Here is a 19,840-nt window from a genome sequence, read left to right on the forward strand (position 1 = left end):
TATTGTAATTACCGACGGAAAAATCCATCAATAATACAGATTTCAGTTATCAATGAAAAAAATTGTCGATAAAATTTATCGTTGACATATCGATAAAAATGTCTATTAGTAAAATTCGTTGGTACTTACATAACTTAAAATTCGTTAATAAAATTCGTCGATAATTTAAAATTGTTTTTGCCGACAAATCAATCCACCGGTAAAAGGTGCGAAAAATTTATAGTCCAAAACTCAACTTAAGAGGTTATGTCTGAAATAGAAGTGAAGAAAAATAAGAAGAGCAGAAGAAGAAAAAGAAGAGGAAAAAGAATTGGAAAAGAAGGAGGACAAGGTGGAGATGTCGAAGGCGTAACGGTGATGAGGCAATGGCACGGTGACAATGCGGTGGTTGTGTGACGGTGGTGCAATAGTGACACGTTGGTGGCCTACTGGGGGTTCTTAAGGAGAAAGAGAAAAGAAGGAAGAAAGAAGAAAGAGTGCGAAAAATGAAATGGGGAAGGAAAAGGAAGAGGAGGAACGAGAAACAACAACAGTGACGGATTTATCAAGGTGGAGTGGAGGAGGTTTTGGAAGAAATAAAAATTGAAAGATGAACTCTAAAAGGAAAAAGAATAAAGAGGGAGGAGGAAGAAGATGAACCAATGTGCGCTATTTGTCGACGAATTTTCGGTCGGTAATTACAGATGGAATATTTGGTCGGTAATTACCGATGGATTATATGGATTGATATTTTGTCGGTAATTAACGATGGAACCCAATTTCTATTGGTAAAATTTACCGACAAGAGTTATACCGACGAATGTTTAACCACCGATAATTCATTGGTAATTTTGGTTTAATGATGGATTTTAAACATTACTGACGAATTTTGACCGTCGATAATATTCGTTTTTCTTGTAGTGCACTAACATAGTTTGATGCAAGGTATTTGCGTGAATTGTGAACAATTTTGATCCAATTGTACTTTGACAAACTTTTTATATTGTCTAAAACACTACAAGAAATATTATAAAAACTTTTTGAATTTCTAGAAAAATATTATATGACAAAACAAAAATATATATACAACCGAGATACATTCTCTACATCATCCACATCACTCTCTATGATACATCTCATCATTTGAATAACATCTTCAATGGTATTTAATTTGGTGGTTAAAAGTGAACCAACCACACCACACGAAAAGGACGAAGATAGTACACGAACAAACTTCAAATGGATGAAGCTTCAATGGTTGCAGGAGGTGGATAAACGCAACATCACACTCAAAAACACGCGAATGATGGAAAAGATGAAGACGAGATGCTCTGCTTTTCTTCCCCTTTCAAAATGTTTTCTTTGCCAAAGATGAAAACTTTCCGCCTAATACCACACATGTAAGCAACACAAAGAAGAAAAAAAAAAAATTAAAAGTTGAAAGCACTGTGATACATAAGCAATGTAAAAAAATAGTCAAGAAAAGTTAAAATATTATTTTCGTTTGTTTATTTCTTTTTATCCAATAAAAATTTCAAATCACTTTTTTTAATCGTTTTCAAATGAGTTTTAGTTTAATCCTTAAAAATATTATTCTCTAGTTTTTATTCATCCCAAATTATAAATCATAGCTTTTATTCGGAATATTTATTTTGAGATAAATCAATCATGTTCATTTTACATATCTTTGAAAATTTTAAAATAATAATATGTATTATAAGAAAACTCTTAAATATCGACCAATTTTAGTAATGATTACAAATATGTTTAGAGACCAATTTAGAAACTAATTTCCTAATTAGACCAATTTAGACATTAATTATTTTGGTAGCCAAAATCTTGATATCTAATGTTAATGACCAATTTAAAAACTAATTTATAATGGAAACTATATTTTAATTATCAATTTAGAAACCAATTTGAAATTACTTTAGTTAATAACAATTTTCAATTTATAAATTGATACCTAAATTTGTTACTATAATGACTAATTATTTTGTCAATTGATTATCATTCAAAGATTCTCTTGTAGTGATATCACTACAGTGATAAACAATTACTTTGAAAATATCATTTAATGTTTTTTTTTTCAACACACATTTAATTAATCAGTACAGTATAATATTAGGTCTCAAAACTCTTAATTGTTAGAACGATAAAAAACAAAATGAATATTTACAATTACTAAATTAAAATTCACTCACTATATATCTTTATAGAATTATACGGGAGTAGTAGTTACTTATGATTATCATTTAACTTTTGTTCAAGGCATATCGATATGTATCATTAAATACTTATTATAAAATTAGTCATTTTATTGAGTTATATATGTTTTTAATTTTTAAAATTTTTTTTGAAATTGAAATTTGTACATGTTGTAAATTTTGGTAGAGTTTTATATGTGAACTTTAAAAATGAATAGACATGATCTTCGTAACTTAATATAATTAAAGTTTTTTGACATATCAAGATGACATTTTATAATATTGAGTTGTTTATACTTTTTTACATGTTAGTAACTTAAAGGTCGATTTAGAACACAATTTAACACTTTGTTGGATAAAAAATACTATAATCATTTATTTTCGATATTTGAAAACTAAAATGTATAAAAATTTAAAATAGAATTAGAATTTCAATTATGCGCCAAATTCAAGGATTCCATACATATTTTATATGTAAAAATAAACATAACAAACAAAATTAAAATTTCCTTAGTTTTTCTCTTTATGATTACTGCCAATAAAATTCAAATATAGAAAATAAAACACTAGTTCAATAATACAAGTCCCACACCTTACATCATTTACTATATTGCTACAATTGAGTTTATCTTTACATATAAAACATAAAATTTAAAAGTTAAATATTTTCATCTCATATATCAAATTAACTTTCACCAAAAACTTTTATTTAAATAATATAACAACATATATTAATATTATATTGTTTAACTTATCATTGTTATTTAGTCAAAAGAATCATTCGGATCATATCTCAATTATAACTAAAAATAATACTAGAAATAAAAAACCAGACACAAGAAATGACATAAACATTGCCACTCATTACCAACTAGCTTTCTGAAATGGATAATGTATGGTCTCAATCACTACTAATCACCGTGAGTTTCTCCTACATTCGTGGTAGACCTAAAACCATTACTCCCTTAATTCTTCTATATAAACCTCTCGATGTCTCAGTTTCAAATTGAGCACATGCACCATTCTTTCTCCCGAGGACACCAGGGAGAGACACCGAAAGCACATTTCGCGTCTCTCATTGGTTTCTAGGCCTCCCAATTAATAATGGAGGAGCAACCAAAAAGGAAACCTAGTCCCCTCCGAAAAATTGTGGCGGTGTCATCCATCGCCGCCGGTATCCAATTCGGATGGGCCCTACAACTCTCCCTTCTAACACCGTATGTACAAACCCTAGGTGTTCCTCACGCTTGGGCTTCCTTCATCTGGCTCTGTGGTCCTATCTCTGGCCTCCTAGTTCAACCCATTGTAGGATATAGTAGTGATCATTGTAAGTCTCCTTTCGGTCGTCGTCGTCCCTTTATCCTCGCCGGTGCACTTGCCGTTGCCGTCGCCATTATCCTTATTGGCTACGCCGCCGACATAGGACACTTAGCCGGCGATGACATCACCCAGAAAACCCGTCCACGCGCCGTCGCCATTTTCGTCATTGGCTTCTGGATCTTAGATGTTGCAAACAACATGCTCCAAGGTCCATGTCGCGCCTTCCTCGGAGACCTGGCTGCCGGTGATCAACAGAAGACGAGAATTGCAAACGCGCTCTTCTCTTTTTTCATGGCTGTCGGAAACGTCCTGGGCTATGCCGCAGGATCCTATGACAATCTCCACAAGATCTTCCCTTTCACAGAAACTGAGGCATGCAACGTCTTCTGCGCAAACTTAAAGAGTTGCTTTTTCTTCTCCATTATTCTTCTCCTTGCATTATGCATCATCGTTCTCGCTTGCGTGAATGATCCGCAGTTCACACCGCCATATGAGGAGACGAATGCTGAGGAGGCAGAGAACTCACACTTTTCATGCTTCTGCGGAGAGTTGTGCATTGCATTCAAGGGATTGAAAAAGCCAATGTGGATGCTGATGCTAGTGACAGCTGTTACCTGGATTGCGTGGTTCCTGTATGTGTTGTTCGACACTGACTGGATGGGTCGTGAGGTGTACGGCGGTGAAGTGGGAGAAAAGGCGTATAATGCTGGTGTGCATGCTGGTTCTTTGGGACTCATGTTGAATTCAGTGGTGTTGGCTGTGGCGTCCTTGGGTGTAGAACCTTTGGGTCGCTTGGTTGGGGGAGTGAAGTGGTTGTGGGCAATTGTTAATGTTATTCTCGCAGTGTGCATGGCAATGACTGTGCCCATTGCAAAAATCGCTCAGCATCAACGCGCCCTTAACCCTGCCCTCATTGGAAACCCTTCAATGGATGTGAAAGTTGGTGCCTTAGCCTTCTTCTGCGTCCTTGGTATTCCTTTGGCGGTAATCTTTCTATCTTTTCTCACCATTTATGAAACAATTTATTAGGGATTTCATCTATCATCACTTGTTTAGATACAAGATAGAAGAATTTTCAAAAAAATCTGAATAACATCTTTAATTATCGCTTCAAATTACAATCGTCGATGTAAACTAATACATTTCTGTATCAGGTTACGTATAGTGTTCCCTTTGCTCTAGCCTCTATCTATTCTAGCAACTCAGGAGCAGGACAAGGTATATATACATATACATAGTTACCATTTTCTTAATTAATTTTTTCATTAAGCTTTAAAGTTTTTTTAAGGTGAGTAAATGTTTAAGCCTAAATAAAAATGTATAACCCTTTTGTTTGCTTCAAAATTTTTAGGATTATCTCTGGGTCTTCTCAATGTTGCAATTGTGGTTCCTCAGGTTAGAATACATTTACTTAATATGTTGACATCTAATTATGTTTTGTCATAACTATATCAAGAATTCTTGAATATAACATATACAACTTCCTTTGTGGACCAACGAATTTCAATGAAGACTACTTATATATTTGGTTTGAACAGATGATTGTATCTGCAATTAGTGGACCATGGGATGCTTGGTTTGGTGGTGGCAACTTGCCGGCGTTCGTGTTGGGTGCGGTGGCGGCCGCCATAAGTGCTATACTGGCAGTAGTTGTACTTCCAAACCCCAAGAAAAAAGATGAAGCCAGGATTCCTAGCCTCTCCATGGGAAGCTTCCATTAATGGCTAGAGCATGGTATGCTCCTCCATACATATATACATGGGAAGGAAAACGATGAAGTCTATGGATTCAAAGATGGTGCATGTGCTCCAGAAATTAATTATTAAATCCTTAAAATGTTTACACAACTATCATAGCTTGTGCAAAAATATCCATGTTATGTAGCTATCATCGCTTGTGCAAAACATCCTTCTTTATATAGTTGGATGCTAAATATAAAGGGATTTTATTCTAGAAAACATCTTCAAGTTAAATATATATATATACACATATATATATATATATACATATATATATATATATATATATATATATATGTATATATACATATATACGTATATATGTATATATACATATATACGTATATATATATATATGTATATATACATATATATATATATAAGTATATGTATATATACATATATATATATATATATATATATATATATATATATATATATATATATATATATATAAAAGTAAAGCTATCATATCCTTTTTCCTTAAGTGGTATTTCAGACCTTAGTCTCTTAATTTATAAGAAAAAAACTCGAACATCTCAAACTACCGTTTTCGATTTTTATTTCTAAATTAAATTTAATAATATTTTAAAAAAAAATTGCAAATAATTTATATAAATATTTTGGAGAAATTACTTTCTTACACACAACTGTAAATATTTTTTATAGATTTGAATTCAATTGTCTTCACGTATTGAAATCTACCACGATGTCATTTCTGACAAAAAAATTGCGTGGTTCCAAAAGTTACAAAAAAATATATTTTTGATAATCATCATCATTAGTTGACAACTCATTTTTTTATTAAGAACAATATCAAATTGTAAATGATAATTTTGTAATTATATTATTTAGTGTCAATCACAGTGGAAGAGAGTGCATGAACTTCTTATCTTAAGGAAGTTTGGAGAGTGTTAAAATTTAATTTTTTTAATATTCTTAGATGTTAAAAATACTGATGAACTTGGAAGAGAACGGAATAAAATATAGATCGGAACCACTAAAAGCAATATCAACATACTTAAGTATAATATAAGAAGGATGGGGAATCTGTTGTAGGTGAATTCATCTCAACTACTAGACTCCACTACTAATCAATTTTTCAAACGAGTACTTAATTAATAATGTTATGGGTAAGAAGTGAGAAATTTTTGTTAACCTATCGTCATAACTCGTATAGAATCAAACTTTAGAATTATTTATGCAAAGTCGACTACAAAATTCTTTGCTATATTGTCTCATTCATACTTGTATGTATATCTAATAGTTATAGGTTTCGATAACTTTCTTGCAACAAAGTATGTTGCTTCATACTACTTGCTTAGGCTACTAAAAATTTTTATATTGCACAATAATTTTCTTGCAAATTTGTTAAAAAAATTTGTAAAAAAAGACTTTTTCTTACTATTTTTTCTAAAAATTTTAATTTGCAGGTAATTCCTTCACGGGTAATTATTTCCTACAAAATTATAAAATTCGCAAGTACTTCCTACAAAATTTGTTGCCAAAAATGTTTTATACATAATATTTTGCAAAAAAATTGACAGCAATTTCCTACAATTTTTTTCATAACAAAATTTATAAGTATTTCTTACAAAAAAAATTTCAAAACAAAACTGACAGGAAATATAAGTTTTTTAGTAGTGTTATTCTTATGCCACCAAAGCATTTTTTTTCAAGACCTTGGTACATTTTTGTTGTACCTGCATATATACTCAATTTGCTATTATTTATTTCTTCAAATATCATCTTCAATTCAAACTTTTCCCATTATTTTGTCCTAACAAACTCCTTTTCTCTTGAATGAATTAATAAATTCTTTGAATGTCACAAATTTTCTTCTATAAGTCGTTGGTAATGTTTAGTTTCATTTTATCATGGCTTATTGTAACTGATAAATTCATATATATATATATATATATATATATATATATATATATATATATATATATATATATTTCTAATCAAATTTATCTTGTTCATTTATAGTGAAGAGATATGTAGGGATTTTCCGCTTAACGCATATGCTAGTACATTTAGTTTTCTAGAGTGATAATGTAATTTAAAATCATAATCTTTCAATAGTTTCATTCATCTCCTCTATCACACAATTCATTTTTATCAAATAAGTAATTTAAACTCTTACGATCGCTAAAATCCTCAAACTTACTACCATACAATAGTGTCTCTATATTTTAAATGTCAAAACAATCTCGTTTCTGTTTTGTTGTTGTTCTAGTAATTTGACCTACATGCACACTCTCTGTTTTTTATTTATCACGAACAATTGGGTAGTGCAATTCCAGTTATGATTTTTGTCTTTTTTTTAAATAAGACCTTCGTGAAAAAGAGAAAAAAAGAATCATTGAAAAAAGTTAAGAAATGAAAAATAGTTGAAGTGGAGGTTAGTTTTAATTGGCCATAACAAAGGTGGATTAATTCACTTGTTTTGGGCTCAATCTTGAGATTAAGACAAAAATCTTTATTATTCTAATAGAGGACTACCTCAAGATTCCATACAAGAAGAACTTGAAGATGAACCTTTACAATTTAAAGGACCTATGACAAGCGCAAGGAGCAAAAGATTGAAAAATCAAAACTATTCAAGGCTCCTGATGCTACAAGCAATATGAAATTCAAAGAATATGAAGATCATGGCTTGAAGCACATTTGAAGGATAGTTTTAGGAAAATTAGTTTATGTTTTTAGACTTTGAGTTTCCTCTTAAAAATTAGTTATGTTCAATGTTTTTGGGCTTTGAGCTTTCTTTTATAAATTAGTTTATGTTTTTATGTTTTGGGCTTGGGCGTACTTGTAAGGTTCTCAGGTTTTATTAAACTTATGTGCCTATATATAGAGGTGCCAAAAACAATGTAGGCACTTTTAGTCATATATTCAATTTGATTTGATTAACATCTTTGTGGCGAATCTTCACTTGACTTATCAATCTACTAGACTGTGGTGTCCGCCATCTCTGTCTTATTCCGCGTTCTTCTCTGATTTATTCATGTCGTGCCTCTTGAGGATTCAAATTCAGAAACGATCATACTCTTTCTTGGATAGGATCGTATCAAATTCAATTACATTTTATTTTTGTTTTAAGTTTGTCACTCTATTCTAATGCCATTCATAGTTTCATTTTGTTGTGCTAGCCTTGTTTCATTGCCTTTAATTTCTTGCTTGTCCATTGTTGGTTAATCTTTCCATTTTCTTGAAATTCATTCCTTTGAGTTTAGCTTTTATTGTGTTCAAGCCTTTTATTGCTTTCTTTCCTGGGCTATTCTTTTGTGTGCTTTGAATTATGGTATAGGGAGAACTCTATCATGGTGAACCCATATTTGGAGGTAGCATATTGGAAGGTGGTTATTCAATTAAAACTCCAAGATAAGGACCTTTCAAAGGAGATTACCATATTCAAAGTGAGGGGAGAAAAAGAGCCTAAACACAAAGAGAGTTGTTTCGAGAAAACTAGCCACACTAACATTTGTTCTTTCCATTTCTTGTGTAAAAGGCCATTGCATCAATTGTCTTGGAAGAGCCTTAGGTGTTCTTCCATATTTTGGCTTTTAAACATGTTAGTAATTGGTGTAGACGATGAGTGTGTCTTGCCATCAAAAGCTACAAGCCTCACCATAAGGAATTCGACTAGTCTGCAATTTACCTTTCACGTTTGGATGAGAAAATTCTTCATGATTATTCGCACATAAAGTGGCTAATTTATCTTTTACATTCTACAAAACAGATAGGGCTTCTGAGAGTGAGAAGAGCCTGGGAATGTCCATAAAGGATTTGAATTCCTTTTTAAACTTTTAATGGACTCCAAAGTAAGTATCCATTCCCACAAATATACCTTTGTTTGGTAATTTGCTACTAATGACTTTGGACCGGATAATGCAGTATGGAAAAACTTTATTTCAATGGTGGATCTTGTAATAAGATCAGTTTTGAATATTTTTTCCATCTGCAATGACATAATACGATATTTCTTTCCTCTAAAATTCTTTGGGAAGGATATTTGGACCCATCATTGACTTATTGTGCTCCTGTATATAAGCAATGGCTTCAATGACTTTTTCATATTTCGATGGAAGTAGTTGACTTTCTACATAAGGTTGGGGTGGTTAATAAGGTGCAAAAGAAAATATTGGATCTCTCTTATCTCAGAATCTCAACTAGGTGATTCATTTGAAGATATGGTAAGGGAAAAGATAGATTCCTCATTTGCAGAGCTTTGTTCATAACCTAGGAAGCTCTGACACGGCGTTGGAGTTACACTTCCCCGTTTCGGAGGCGCACCAGACACGGACACTTGCCGGAAGCGCGAACGACGCGGTTTCAAACGCTGTTATTTGCGTACAACCTTCTGTCTGGACGCGTAAAAAGGACACGTTTGCGGTGTTGCAAAATCGTGGAACGCGGACACCGTTGCAGAGTTGCCACCGTTTACCGTTGCAGGCAAAATAAAGATTCCACGAAGAAGAGAAGATAGGAAAGGGAAAGTTAGGTGAAAGAAAAAAAAATCTGAAAACAAAACCTAATCATATTCTTATTAATATAATAATTTAGTTATTTTATATAATAAATTTGTTTTAATTTCACGGATCCCAAAATAAATCTTTTCGGTTATCACATTCTCACTTTATCTATATTTTCTTCCTTCTTAATATAATATTTTATTTAAAGAAATTTTAATTTGTTTTATTAGTATATAATATATCATATTATAATTAATTTTAATCTATGACATCTTTTATTTTTTATATTTAAATAATTTAATTTATATTACATTAATTTATATGATTATATAATTAATATATTTTACTAGATACATGTCCCGTATTTCAAATAAATATATATAAATTATTTTATATAAAAAATAAAAATAAAGATAAATACATAAATAATTTTAAAAAATTATATAGAATTAAAATAAAAACTTTAACAAAATAATCTTCAAATATATCTATTTGAATATCTTTATATCTCATCTTTTAATAATAAGAATCGTATACATGTCCTATAAATACATAAAGAGACTTACAAAATATACAAAGAAAAAAGAAATCAATTAGAGGAAAAAGAAAGAAACGTTGAGATATAGTGAGCGAAACACATAGTCATTGCAAAAAAGCTCTTGGAGGAAGAAGGAAGAAGCTCAAATAGAAGAATAAGAAGAAATATATTTTGAGTAGAAGAAAGAAGTAAATACTGAGAAAAAGAAGTGTGTAGAAAAAGGTAAGTACTCTTTACGTCTCTTCTCGTTCTATCTATTAAATTCTTTTCCTTCTATTTATTAAATGCTATCCACACCCTCTTTTCCTTCTACTTATTAAATCCATCCGTTAAATGATAATAATTTAACTTTTTAATACTTAATATGATATTCTATGCATCCAATATATTTGCTATAACTTATACATGTGAGGGTACTACGTTCCTTATTCTCACTAAGACAAAAAAGCCCTATAACGTCACCCATATAACGTCTGTCCAGAAAAAGTTCCACATTGAAAATGATCGGTGGCATTTTTGTAAATTATTTGACTTTTTTAACGTTTGTCCATTCCAACACAAACGTAATTTAACGTCTGACCCACAGTACCCCGACGTTATGTAAAAATTAACGTATGAGCTCTTTGCCCCCGACTTAATTTAACGTCTAACCCATTCTTCCCCGACTTAATTTAACGTCTGACCCCTTCTGCACCGATGTTAAGTAATGTCTGACCACGCAACCCCGACGTCAATTTTTGGGTTTTCTCTACGCGAAACGCATAAACCCTAATTGTTTCATCGTGCAACCAATTTTTCGCGAAGCTTCTCCACCAGTGACCACCACTCTGAGCTCCTCCAGGTAATTTTTGAACATTTTTCACCACCAAACTTGTTGGGATTTGATTGTGGATTGATTTTAGGCGTTTTGAACCAAATATTTTCCGTTTTCATCCCCATTTGAAGTGTTTCGCGATCCTTCCCGTTGACGACCATTATTTCGACCTCCTCTAGGTGAGTTTCGAACATTTTTCACCACAAACTGGTTGGGATTTGATTGTGGATTGATTTTAGGCATTTTCAACCGAATATTATGTGTTTTCATCCCTATTTGCATCGTTTTGAGATTATTTTGCTTGTTATCTCTTTTTCATTGTATGTATATAATTGCTTGTATTTTTTTATTTTGCAATTATAATTTTTATCTTAGACTATTTTTTTATAGTTTTTTTGGCCTATTTATTTTTTTAATTGAATTTTTATAATAATATTTGTAAACTTACGAAATAAAATTATATTTATTGTTATTTTTAAAATTGGACTAATTGTATTTGATTTTTTAATATTATTGTTGCATTAATTTTTATTTTATGTATGTAGATTTATTATGGATTCATTGTGGACCAATGTCGATCTTCCGTCTATGGATTCATTGAACCTCAAACCATTAAACCTTCGGGAAACTCACATGACCATATCAAACTTTATTTGCAAACATGGATGGTTGAGTCAAATAAAGAGATCTACTTTGCGCCATACATTGATGCATAGGTGTTTTTGCTAGTAATATATTTTATGAAGTATTATTAATTATTTATGCTAAGTACTTGTGATTGATGGTAGGTATCATTGGCAACTATGTGTCATCATTCCAAGACAATGCACGGTTGTATGGTTTTATTTATGCCATAAGAAGATTCCACCTGCTTTGAAAAACATGTTACAAGAGTAAGTATTACTTTTTTTTCAATCTTAACCTATGTATCTACTTAGTTATAAAAACTATCATATGTTTTATGTTTCCAAAATTTTATTAGAATTGTGCATAAGCCTATAGGCTAACAACTTAAAGTATTATATCCAAATGTTAGAACTCATTCAGTTTAAAGTTATTAATTTCTGTATGTCAACTTATTACTTTGATATGTGTTTATGTTATTTATAAGTGTTTAGTGTAACAAGCGAGAAGATTCATGAGAATGTGGATATTATGTCATGTCTTGGATAAGAACAATTATTCGAGCTACAATTAAAGATGAATGGATAGAGGTAATAATATATATATATATATATATATATATATATATATATTTCATATGTTATAAATCATATCAAACTTTAAAGAATGATATTCATACATAATAAAATTGTATTACTTTTTCAGTGGTTCAAGAATCCATCACCTCTACCTGATCACATTATCCACACACTAAGATAGGAGTGGGCAACATATCTATTGGAAAGATGGAGTTGATACCACAGAAATTAGAACTCCTTTAAAAAACTTTGTTGTATAAAAATATCATGTTGAAACTTTTAATTTGGTGTTATTTATATTATTTTAGAATATATGTTGAAACTTAAGTGTTATTAGATATAATTGTAACTCCAAAATTGTGCTGAAATTATTATGAAACTGTTATGGGAATTTGTTGATTTTCAGGTGTGGGAATGTTGTAAAAACAACCAAATTAAAAAAAAACAGGGCAGTTTGACGTCTGGTGGTGCTCTAACAGACGTTATTTAACGTTTGAGCTTATCATGGCTGACGTTATTTAACGTTTGTCAAAACCTAACAGAAGTCAAACTGCTAAGTTTTTTAGCTCCATTTAGTGCGAAAATTGACGTCTACTACTTTTGGTCCTGGCGTTGGATAACGTCGGACCCCTATTGCCCCGACGTTAAGTGACGTCTGCTCTATTTTTCGACGTTGTTTTGACGTCACCCAATACGACGTCGATGTTTGGACAGACATCAAAGGTCAAAAATATCGGACATTAAAAGGCTGTTTTATGTTAGTGTCTTTTTACAATATAAAATAATTTAATAATTTAACATTACTTTAAAAATATATTCTATTATAAATAATTATATTTTATATTTATTATTATATTATACATGATACTTTATTAGTTTTTAATTTCAGATTTCAATACATACATATATGCGTTACATAATTTTAAATTATTTTATAATTTAAATTATAAACATAAAATTATAAGTTGTATATTTTGAATTTAATTTTATAAATATATGATGTATAAAAATTATTTAAATTATATACTTTTGTTTTATTTTTAAATTATAAATATTAAGTCAATTTTGTATTTTCAATTTGTTTTATTATAGGAAATTAAGATGAGTAGACCTAATCAAGCTATTGAACAAGAAGATGAAACAAAATCTCTTTGGAGAAATTTTGCAAAGATAAGAAAAACTCCTGGTGGTGGAAACTATATGGTCAACTGTACTTTGTGTGATTTTGAATTTAATGGATTTTACACTCGAGTGAGAGCTCATCTCTTAAAAATTAAGGGAGAAGGGGTTAGAGTTTGTCCAAAGGTGAATCCGTCAAAACTTGATGAGCTTAAAAGATTGGATAATGAAGCAACTTTGAAAATAGAAAATTCAAGAAGAAAAAGGTCTCTCTACCACCTGTATATGAGGAAAGAAAGCAGACAAGCAATGGTGGTGTTCACCAAAAACTCAAAAGTCCTCTAGAAGCTTCTTTCAACATTCAAGCTAGAGATGCTCTTGATTATGAAATTGCAAAGATGTTTTATTCTTCAAGATTAGCATTTTATCTCGTAGAAGTCCTTAGGATAGGAGTGCCTTTTCTTACGCTGCCAATATTTCTAACCTTAGTGGATATGTACCACCATCATATATAATAAATTGAGAGGTCCACTACTTGAAAAAGAAAGAGCTCATGTAGAAAATCTTCTGCAACCTATAAAAAAAATTCATGGAAGCAAAAAGGTGTGACAATTGTTAGCGATGGGTTTTATCAATTTTATGGCTACCAATGAGAGTGGACCAATGTTTTTGAAAGCAATAAATGGATCTGGTGAGACAAAAGACAAGGATTTTATTGCCAAACACATGAGAGATGTAATTATGGAAGTTGGACCAAAAAATGTGGTACAAATTATCACAAACAATGCAGCAGTATGTAAGGCAGCAGGTATGATCATAGAATCAAAATTTTCTTCAATCTATTGGACTCCTTGTGTAGTGCACACCTTGAATCTTGCATTGAAAAATATTTGTGTGGCAAAAAATACAGAAAGAAACAATGATCTTTATGAAGAATTTTAGTGGATCTCACAAATTGCCGATGATGCTACATTTATTAAAAACTTCATTATGGGGCACTTTATGAGATTATCAATGTTTAATAACTTCAATTCATTGAAGTTTCTTTCTGTTGCTCCAACCAGATTTGCTTCAACCATTGTCATGCTTAAAAGATTTAGAAGTTTGAAAAGAGGACTCCAAGATATGGTAATTAGTAATGAATGGTCTGATTACAAAAAGGATAATGTTGATAATGCACGAACAGTCAAAGAAACTTTATTGAATGATAATTGGTGGACGAAGGTTGACTATATACTTGCTTTTACTGTCCCTATTTATGATGTTCTTAGAAAAACAGATACGGATATGGCTACTCTTCATTTAGTGTATGAGATGTGGGATTCAATGATTGAAGATGTGAGGAAGATCATATACCAACATGAAAGAAATGCACAAGTTGAACATTCATCTTTTTTTGAGACAGTAAACTCAGTATTAATTGATCGTTGGACTAAGAGTAGCACATCTCTTCATTGTCTTGCTCATTCTTTAAATCCAAGGTAATTATACTATTAAATTATTTTATTATTATATATTTTATTATTATATATTTTATTATTATATATTTTTTGTATATGTCTTATCTATAATATATAATATTATGTTAATTTATGCTTATGTTCTTTAATACTGTAGATATTATAGTGATGAATGGTTAAGTGAATATTCACAAAGACTTGCCCCACATGAAGATGCAGAACTTACTCATGAAAGAAAAAAAATGTTTTATGAAGTACTTTGATGATGTGGATGTAAGGAGACAATCAAATTTAGAGTTTGCAAACTTTTCAAATGAAAGAGAAGATTTTGTAGATGCCAACGCTATAAGGGATAGAACTAAAATGGATACAAAATCATGGTAGATTGTTCATGGATCTCAGGCACCAAACACTTCAAAAGATATCTCTTAAGCTACTTGGACAACCTTCTTCTTCTTCTTCTTGTGAAAGGAATTGGAGTACCTACTCTTTTATACATTCTTATTGAAAAGAAATAAGATAACTCCCAAAGGGGCGGAAGATTTAGTATTTATCCATAGTACTATTCGTCTTCTCTCAAGAAACTCCTCAAATTACAAAGAAGAGGAAACTAAATTGTGGAATATTGGAGGAGATGACTTTTCATTGGAAGACAGCGAAATTCTTCAGATTGCTAACATATCTCTTGATGAACCAGAAGAAACATTTTTCAATAAAAATAAACAAATATGAGAGTTAAACATCATGATTTACATACATTTTTTTTTTTTGTTTTTCTTTTGCTAGACTTTGTTTCTTTTATAAGTGTTTATCTTGATTTCTATTAGATCATGAAGTATAATTGGTAAATTATTTTTTATATAAATATTAATTTTTAATTTTTTAGACTACGAACTGTAATTTTATATATATATATATATATATATATATATATATATGTACATATATGTATATGTACACATATACATATACATATATGTACATATATACATATATACATATGTACATATATACATATATATACATATATACATATATATATATAGTATATATATATATATATAGTATATATATATATATGTATATATGTACATATGTACATATGTACATATGTACATATGTATATATATGTATATATGTATATATGTACATATGTATATATGTACATATATATATATGTACATATATATATATATATATATATATATATATATATATATATATATATATATATATATATATATATATATATCGTCGTGTCCATATTTTACATTTTTTTAATTTAGATGTTTTCTCATGTCCATGTCCGTGTTTATGTTTGGGCTTCATAGTTCATAAGAGATAGTTGATAAGAGATGGATTCAACTTCCTTAGTATGAGTAAGATTAAGTGTACAGTGTATATATATATATATATATGTATATATATGTACATATGTACATATGTACATATGTACATATGTATGTATGTATATATATATATATATATATATATATATATATATATATATATATATATGTACATATGTACATATGTACATATATACATATATATACACATATATATATATATATATATATATATATATATATGTATATTATGTATATATATGTATATATGTACATATATATATATATATATATATATATATATATATATATATATATATATATATATATATATCGTCGTGTCCATATTTTACATTTTTTTAATTAAGATGTTTTCTCATGTCCATGTCCGTGTTTATGTTTGGGCTTCATAGTTCATAAGAGATAGTTGATAAGAGATGGATTCAACTTCCTTAGTATGAGTAAGATTAAGTGTACAGATGAGCTTTACTGCCTTTTGTTTATTCTAAGGGCAATTTTGGAAGAAATGACCATTCTGATTGCATATGCAACATCTTTGATTGTTGGGTTTTCCTCTGGTCATCTTCTTTTTGAAAAAATTGAAATATATATATATATATATATATATATATATATATATATATATATATATATATATATATATATATATATATATATATATATATCGTCGTGTCCATATCTTACATTTTTTTAATTTAGATGTTTTCTCATGTCCATGTCCGTGTTTATGTTTGGGCTTCATAGTTCATAAGAGATAATTGATAAGAGATGCATTCAACTTCCTTAGTATGAGTAAGATTAAGTGTACAGATGAGCTTTACTGCCTTTTGTTTATTCTAAGGGCAATTTTGGAAGAAATGACCATTCTGATTGCATATGCAACATCTTTGATTGTTGGGTTTTCCTCTGGTCATCTTCTTTTTTAAAAAATTGAAGAATTTTAAAAAATTGAAATTCTTCTTTTCCTTTTTATTTTCAATGAATTATTTTTCCATCTTCTTTTTATTGCAATCTCTAGAGCAATTTCCAGAACAAGACTTTTTACATTTGATCTCCAGATATGACTTTTTACAGGCTTTGTTGGACTTGCTCTTTTTGGCTCATTAAGTCTGAGAAGAATTCATGTTGTCTGCATAATTGTCCACAACTTTTTATGCCATCTGGTGAATCTGTCGTAGTGTCAAAGACGTGAAATCCTTTTGGATCGAGATAGCGATCATGTTTAACTCTGGTTGAATCTCAACAGGGAGAGAAGCAACATAAGTGTTTTTCAAACTCGGATCATTGAGTCAATGAGATGATAAAATCTTTTGCTCATTATTTGACAATGTTTTTCTAAGTTTGTGATTTTTACTAAGCAACATTTCACCTAAAGAAACTCTTGTCTGAGTTTTTTTTTTATCAATGATAGTACCATCTCCGATTAGTTCTTTGCGGAGTGCTCCAAGTACTGTTGATGTTTGTTCAAACTCGTGGAATTGGTTCTGTCTAACAGTCCTTAAATTATGGTACAATTCCATTAAAGTTCCTGTCATTCTACAGCAGAATTCTTTGATGCCTTTATAAGTGTCTGGTTCCTTTATCATCTTGGTAGCTAACTGAGCTCGAAACTAAATGACCTTCATCTCCATTTATTAGAAGGGATTTTGTTTAAAGTGAACTAAGGTCATCCACTAACACTGGAACTTTTTGTCCTATAAGGTCCTGAATCGAACTCTTCATTTGGAGAATCATAAATAGGTTCTTGACGAACTTCAGATTGGAAGTATTAGTCATGAGGATTTGAATCACATCAGCATAGGCTGGATCTTCAAATGATTCTGATCCATTAGAAGAATAATTTTCAGTTTCTTTTATTATGGTTGAGGAAGTTTGGATAGGTTCTATGATTATCTGAGAGTCCTAGAAATAATGGTCGTTGATGGCAGACTTTTTGGGTGAAGTTTCGCTCTCATGGAATGGTTTCTTAATGAATGTGCTGTATTTTTCAAGTTTATCTTTTTTCGATTTTGAGGATTCTTCCTTCTACTCAGTTCTATGAGCAAAAGTAGTGGGGAGAGACCAATATGATGGTTATCAAAAATAAGAGGATGGATTTTGAAAGGGAGTATATAACTAGGTTGTATTAAACAGGGAAGGAAATTGGTCAGCTTTTTTCTTGATCTTAGTGTCAATATAGTTATCCATTTCTTGGATCTGGGATTTTAGTTGTCTTATCTCTCTTTCTTTAGCATGGGATGATTCTCCAAACACCGTGTTCATCACTCTTCTTCAAGTCTATAGATTTATGAAGAAAGTTGTTTATAATATCTTCTCACGTTTGTTGAAAAATATTAAAGTATAATGCAAATTCTAGAAGAATCTAGAAAAATATAAGATAGAGTTATTGAAATGTAAAGAAACTTCTAGAGTATTGGAGAAAAGCCTAGGATAGAAAGAAAAATCAAGAACATTCAACTATGTAGAAAAATCTAGAAGTATTTGCATTAGTTCTAGCTAGGAGTTTCTAGAATAATCTATGGGTCTATAAATACCCATGTATCCTACCATTTTGTAACATCAAGAACAACTAACACAACATCCAATACAACTACTCTCAACTACAAATGCACTTCTCCAACTACTACTTTCACACTCTACTATCTACACATTTTCTCTATCCCTTCAACTATCCCTTTCACAACCTTGAATTACTATCAGTGGTATCAGAGCTACGTTCGGTCATCTACTGGGTGTAGATAAACTTTTCAACTACTTCAAAAAAATTAGAACTTCATTCTATACTACTTCCAAAATATTTTCTCAACCTATGGCCACTACCAATCAAACATCATCAATTCCAGTACCTATTTTCACAGGAGAAAATTATGATTTTTGGAGTGTCAAAATGAAGACATTCTTTCGCTCCCAAGATTTATGGGACATTATAGAAGAGGGATTCACTATTCCAGAAGACACTTCCGCTCTTACTGCAACTCAGAAGAAGGAGTTGAAGGAAAGCAAACAAAAGGATTCAAGGGCTTTATTTGCTCTTCAACAAGCAGTTGATGACACAATCTTTCCGAGAATAATAGGTGCCACAAACGCAAAGCAAGCTTGGAACACAATACAAGAAGAGTTTCAAGGAAGTGATGAGGTACGCAATGTTAAACTTCATTCTCTAAGACGAGAGTTTGAATTAATAAGAATGAAAGAATCTGAGACCATTAAAGACTACTATTCTAGAATAAAGGAAATAGTTAGTCAGATGAGAGCCTATGGGGAAACTATTCTTGACAAAAAAATCGTTGAGAAAATTTTAATTTCTATTCCCCAAAAATATGATGCAATCGCAACTGCGATTGAACAAACAAAAGATTTGGCCACATTGTCAGTAACACAACTAATGGGCTCTCTTGAAGCTTATGAACAAAGATTGAAAAGGCATGAAGAAGACTCAGTCGAAAATGCCTTTTAATCAAAACTAAAATTACGGTCTCAGAATAAAGAATATGAAGGAAATAAAAGTAGAGGAGAAATTTCTAGAAATAAAGAAAATTCTAGAAGCTTCCCTATGACTCGTCAAGGAAAATATCCCCCATGTGGCATATGTAAAAAGACAAGTCACATGGAAAAAG

At 30.6% G+C, this 19,840-nt stretch overlaps 2 protein-coding genes across 2 annotated transcripts; both read left to right on the forward strand.

Annotated features, from left to right (window-relative positions):
- Positions 1–3,209: 3,209 nt before the first annotated feature.
- Positions 3,210–5,444, forward strand: LOC114181619 (sucrose transport protein SUC8-like). The gene is made up of 4 exons (XM_028068122.1): positions 3,210–4,490; positions 4,661–4,724; positions 4,858–4,901; positions 5,045–5,444. The coding sequence occupies exons 1-4, from the start codon at positions 3,291–3,293 to the stop codon at positions 5,225–5,227; spliced, it is 1,491 nt and encodes a 496-aa protein (XP_027923923.1). The 5' UTR covers positions 3,210–3,290; the 3' UTR covers positions 5,228–5,444.
- Positions 5,445–19,110: 13,666 nt separating this feature from the next.
- Positions 19,111–19,680, forward strand: LOC114180714. Its single transcript, XM_028067015.1, has one exon. It carries the CDS (start codon positions 19,111–19,113, stop codon positions 19,678–19,680), a length of 570 nt encoding a protein of 189 aa, XP_027922816.1.
- The last annotated feature ends 160 nt before the right edge of the window (positions 19,681–19,840 follow it).

This window comes from Vigna unguiculata, chromosome 4 (genome assembly GCF_004118075.2).
Source record: "Vigna unguiculata cultivar IT97K-499-35 chromosome 4, ASM411807v1, whole genome shotgun sequence".
Classification (NCBI taxonomy): Eukaryota; Viridiplantae; Streptophyta; class Magnoliopsida; order Fabales; family Fabaceae; genus Vigna; species Vigna unguiculata.

What these genes read in the sequence shown, in the direction of transcription:
- LOC114181619 (XM_028068122.1), top strand. Translation starts at nt 3,291, where the DNA reads ATGGAGGAGCAACCAAAAAGGAAACCTAGTCCCCTCCGAAAAATTGTG. An exon ending in CAACTCAGGAGCAGGACAAG is followed by an intron (nt 4,725 to 4,857) that starts GTATATATACAT and finishes CAAAATTTTTAG; the next exon opens with GATTATCTCTGGGTCTTCTC. An exon ending in TTGCAATTGTGGTTCCTCAG is followed by an intron (nt 4,902 to 5,044) that starts GTTAGAATACAT and finishes TGGTTTGAACAG; the next exon opens with ATGATTGTATCTGCAATTAG.
- LOC114180714 (XM_028067015.1), top strand. Translation starts at nt 19,111, where the DNA reads ATGAAGACATTCTTTCGCTCCCAAGATTTATGGGACATTATAGAAGAG.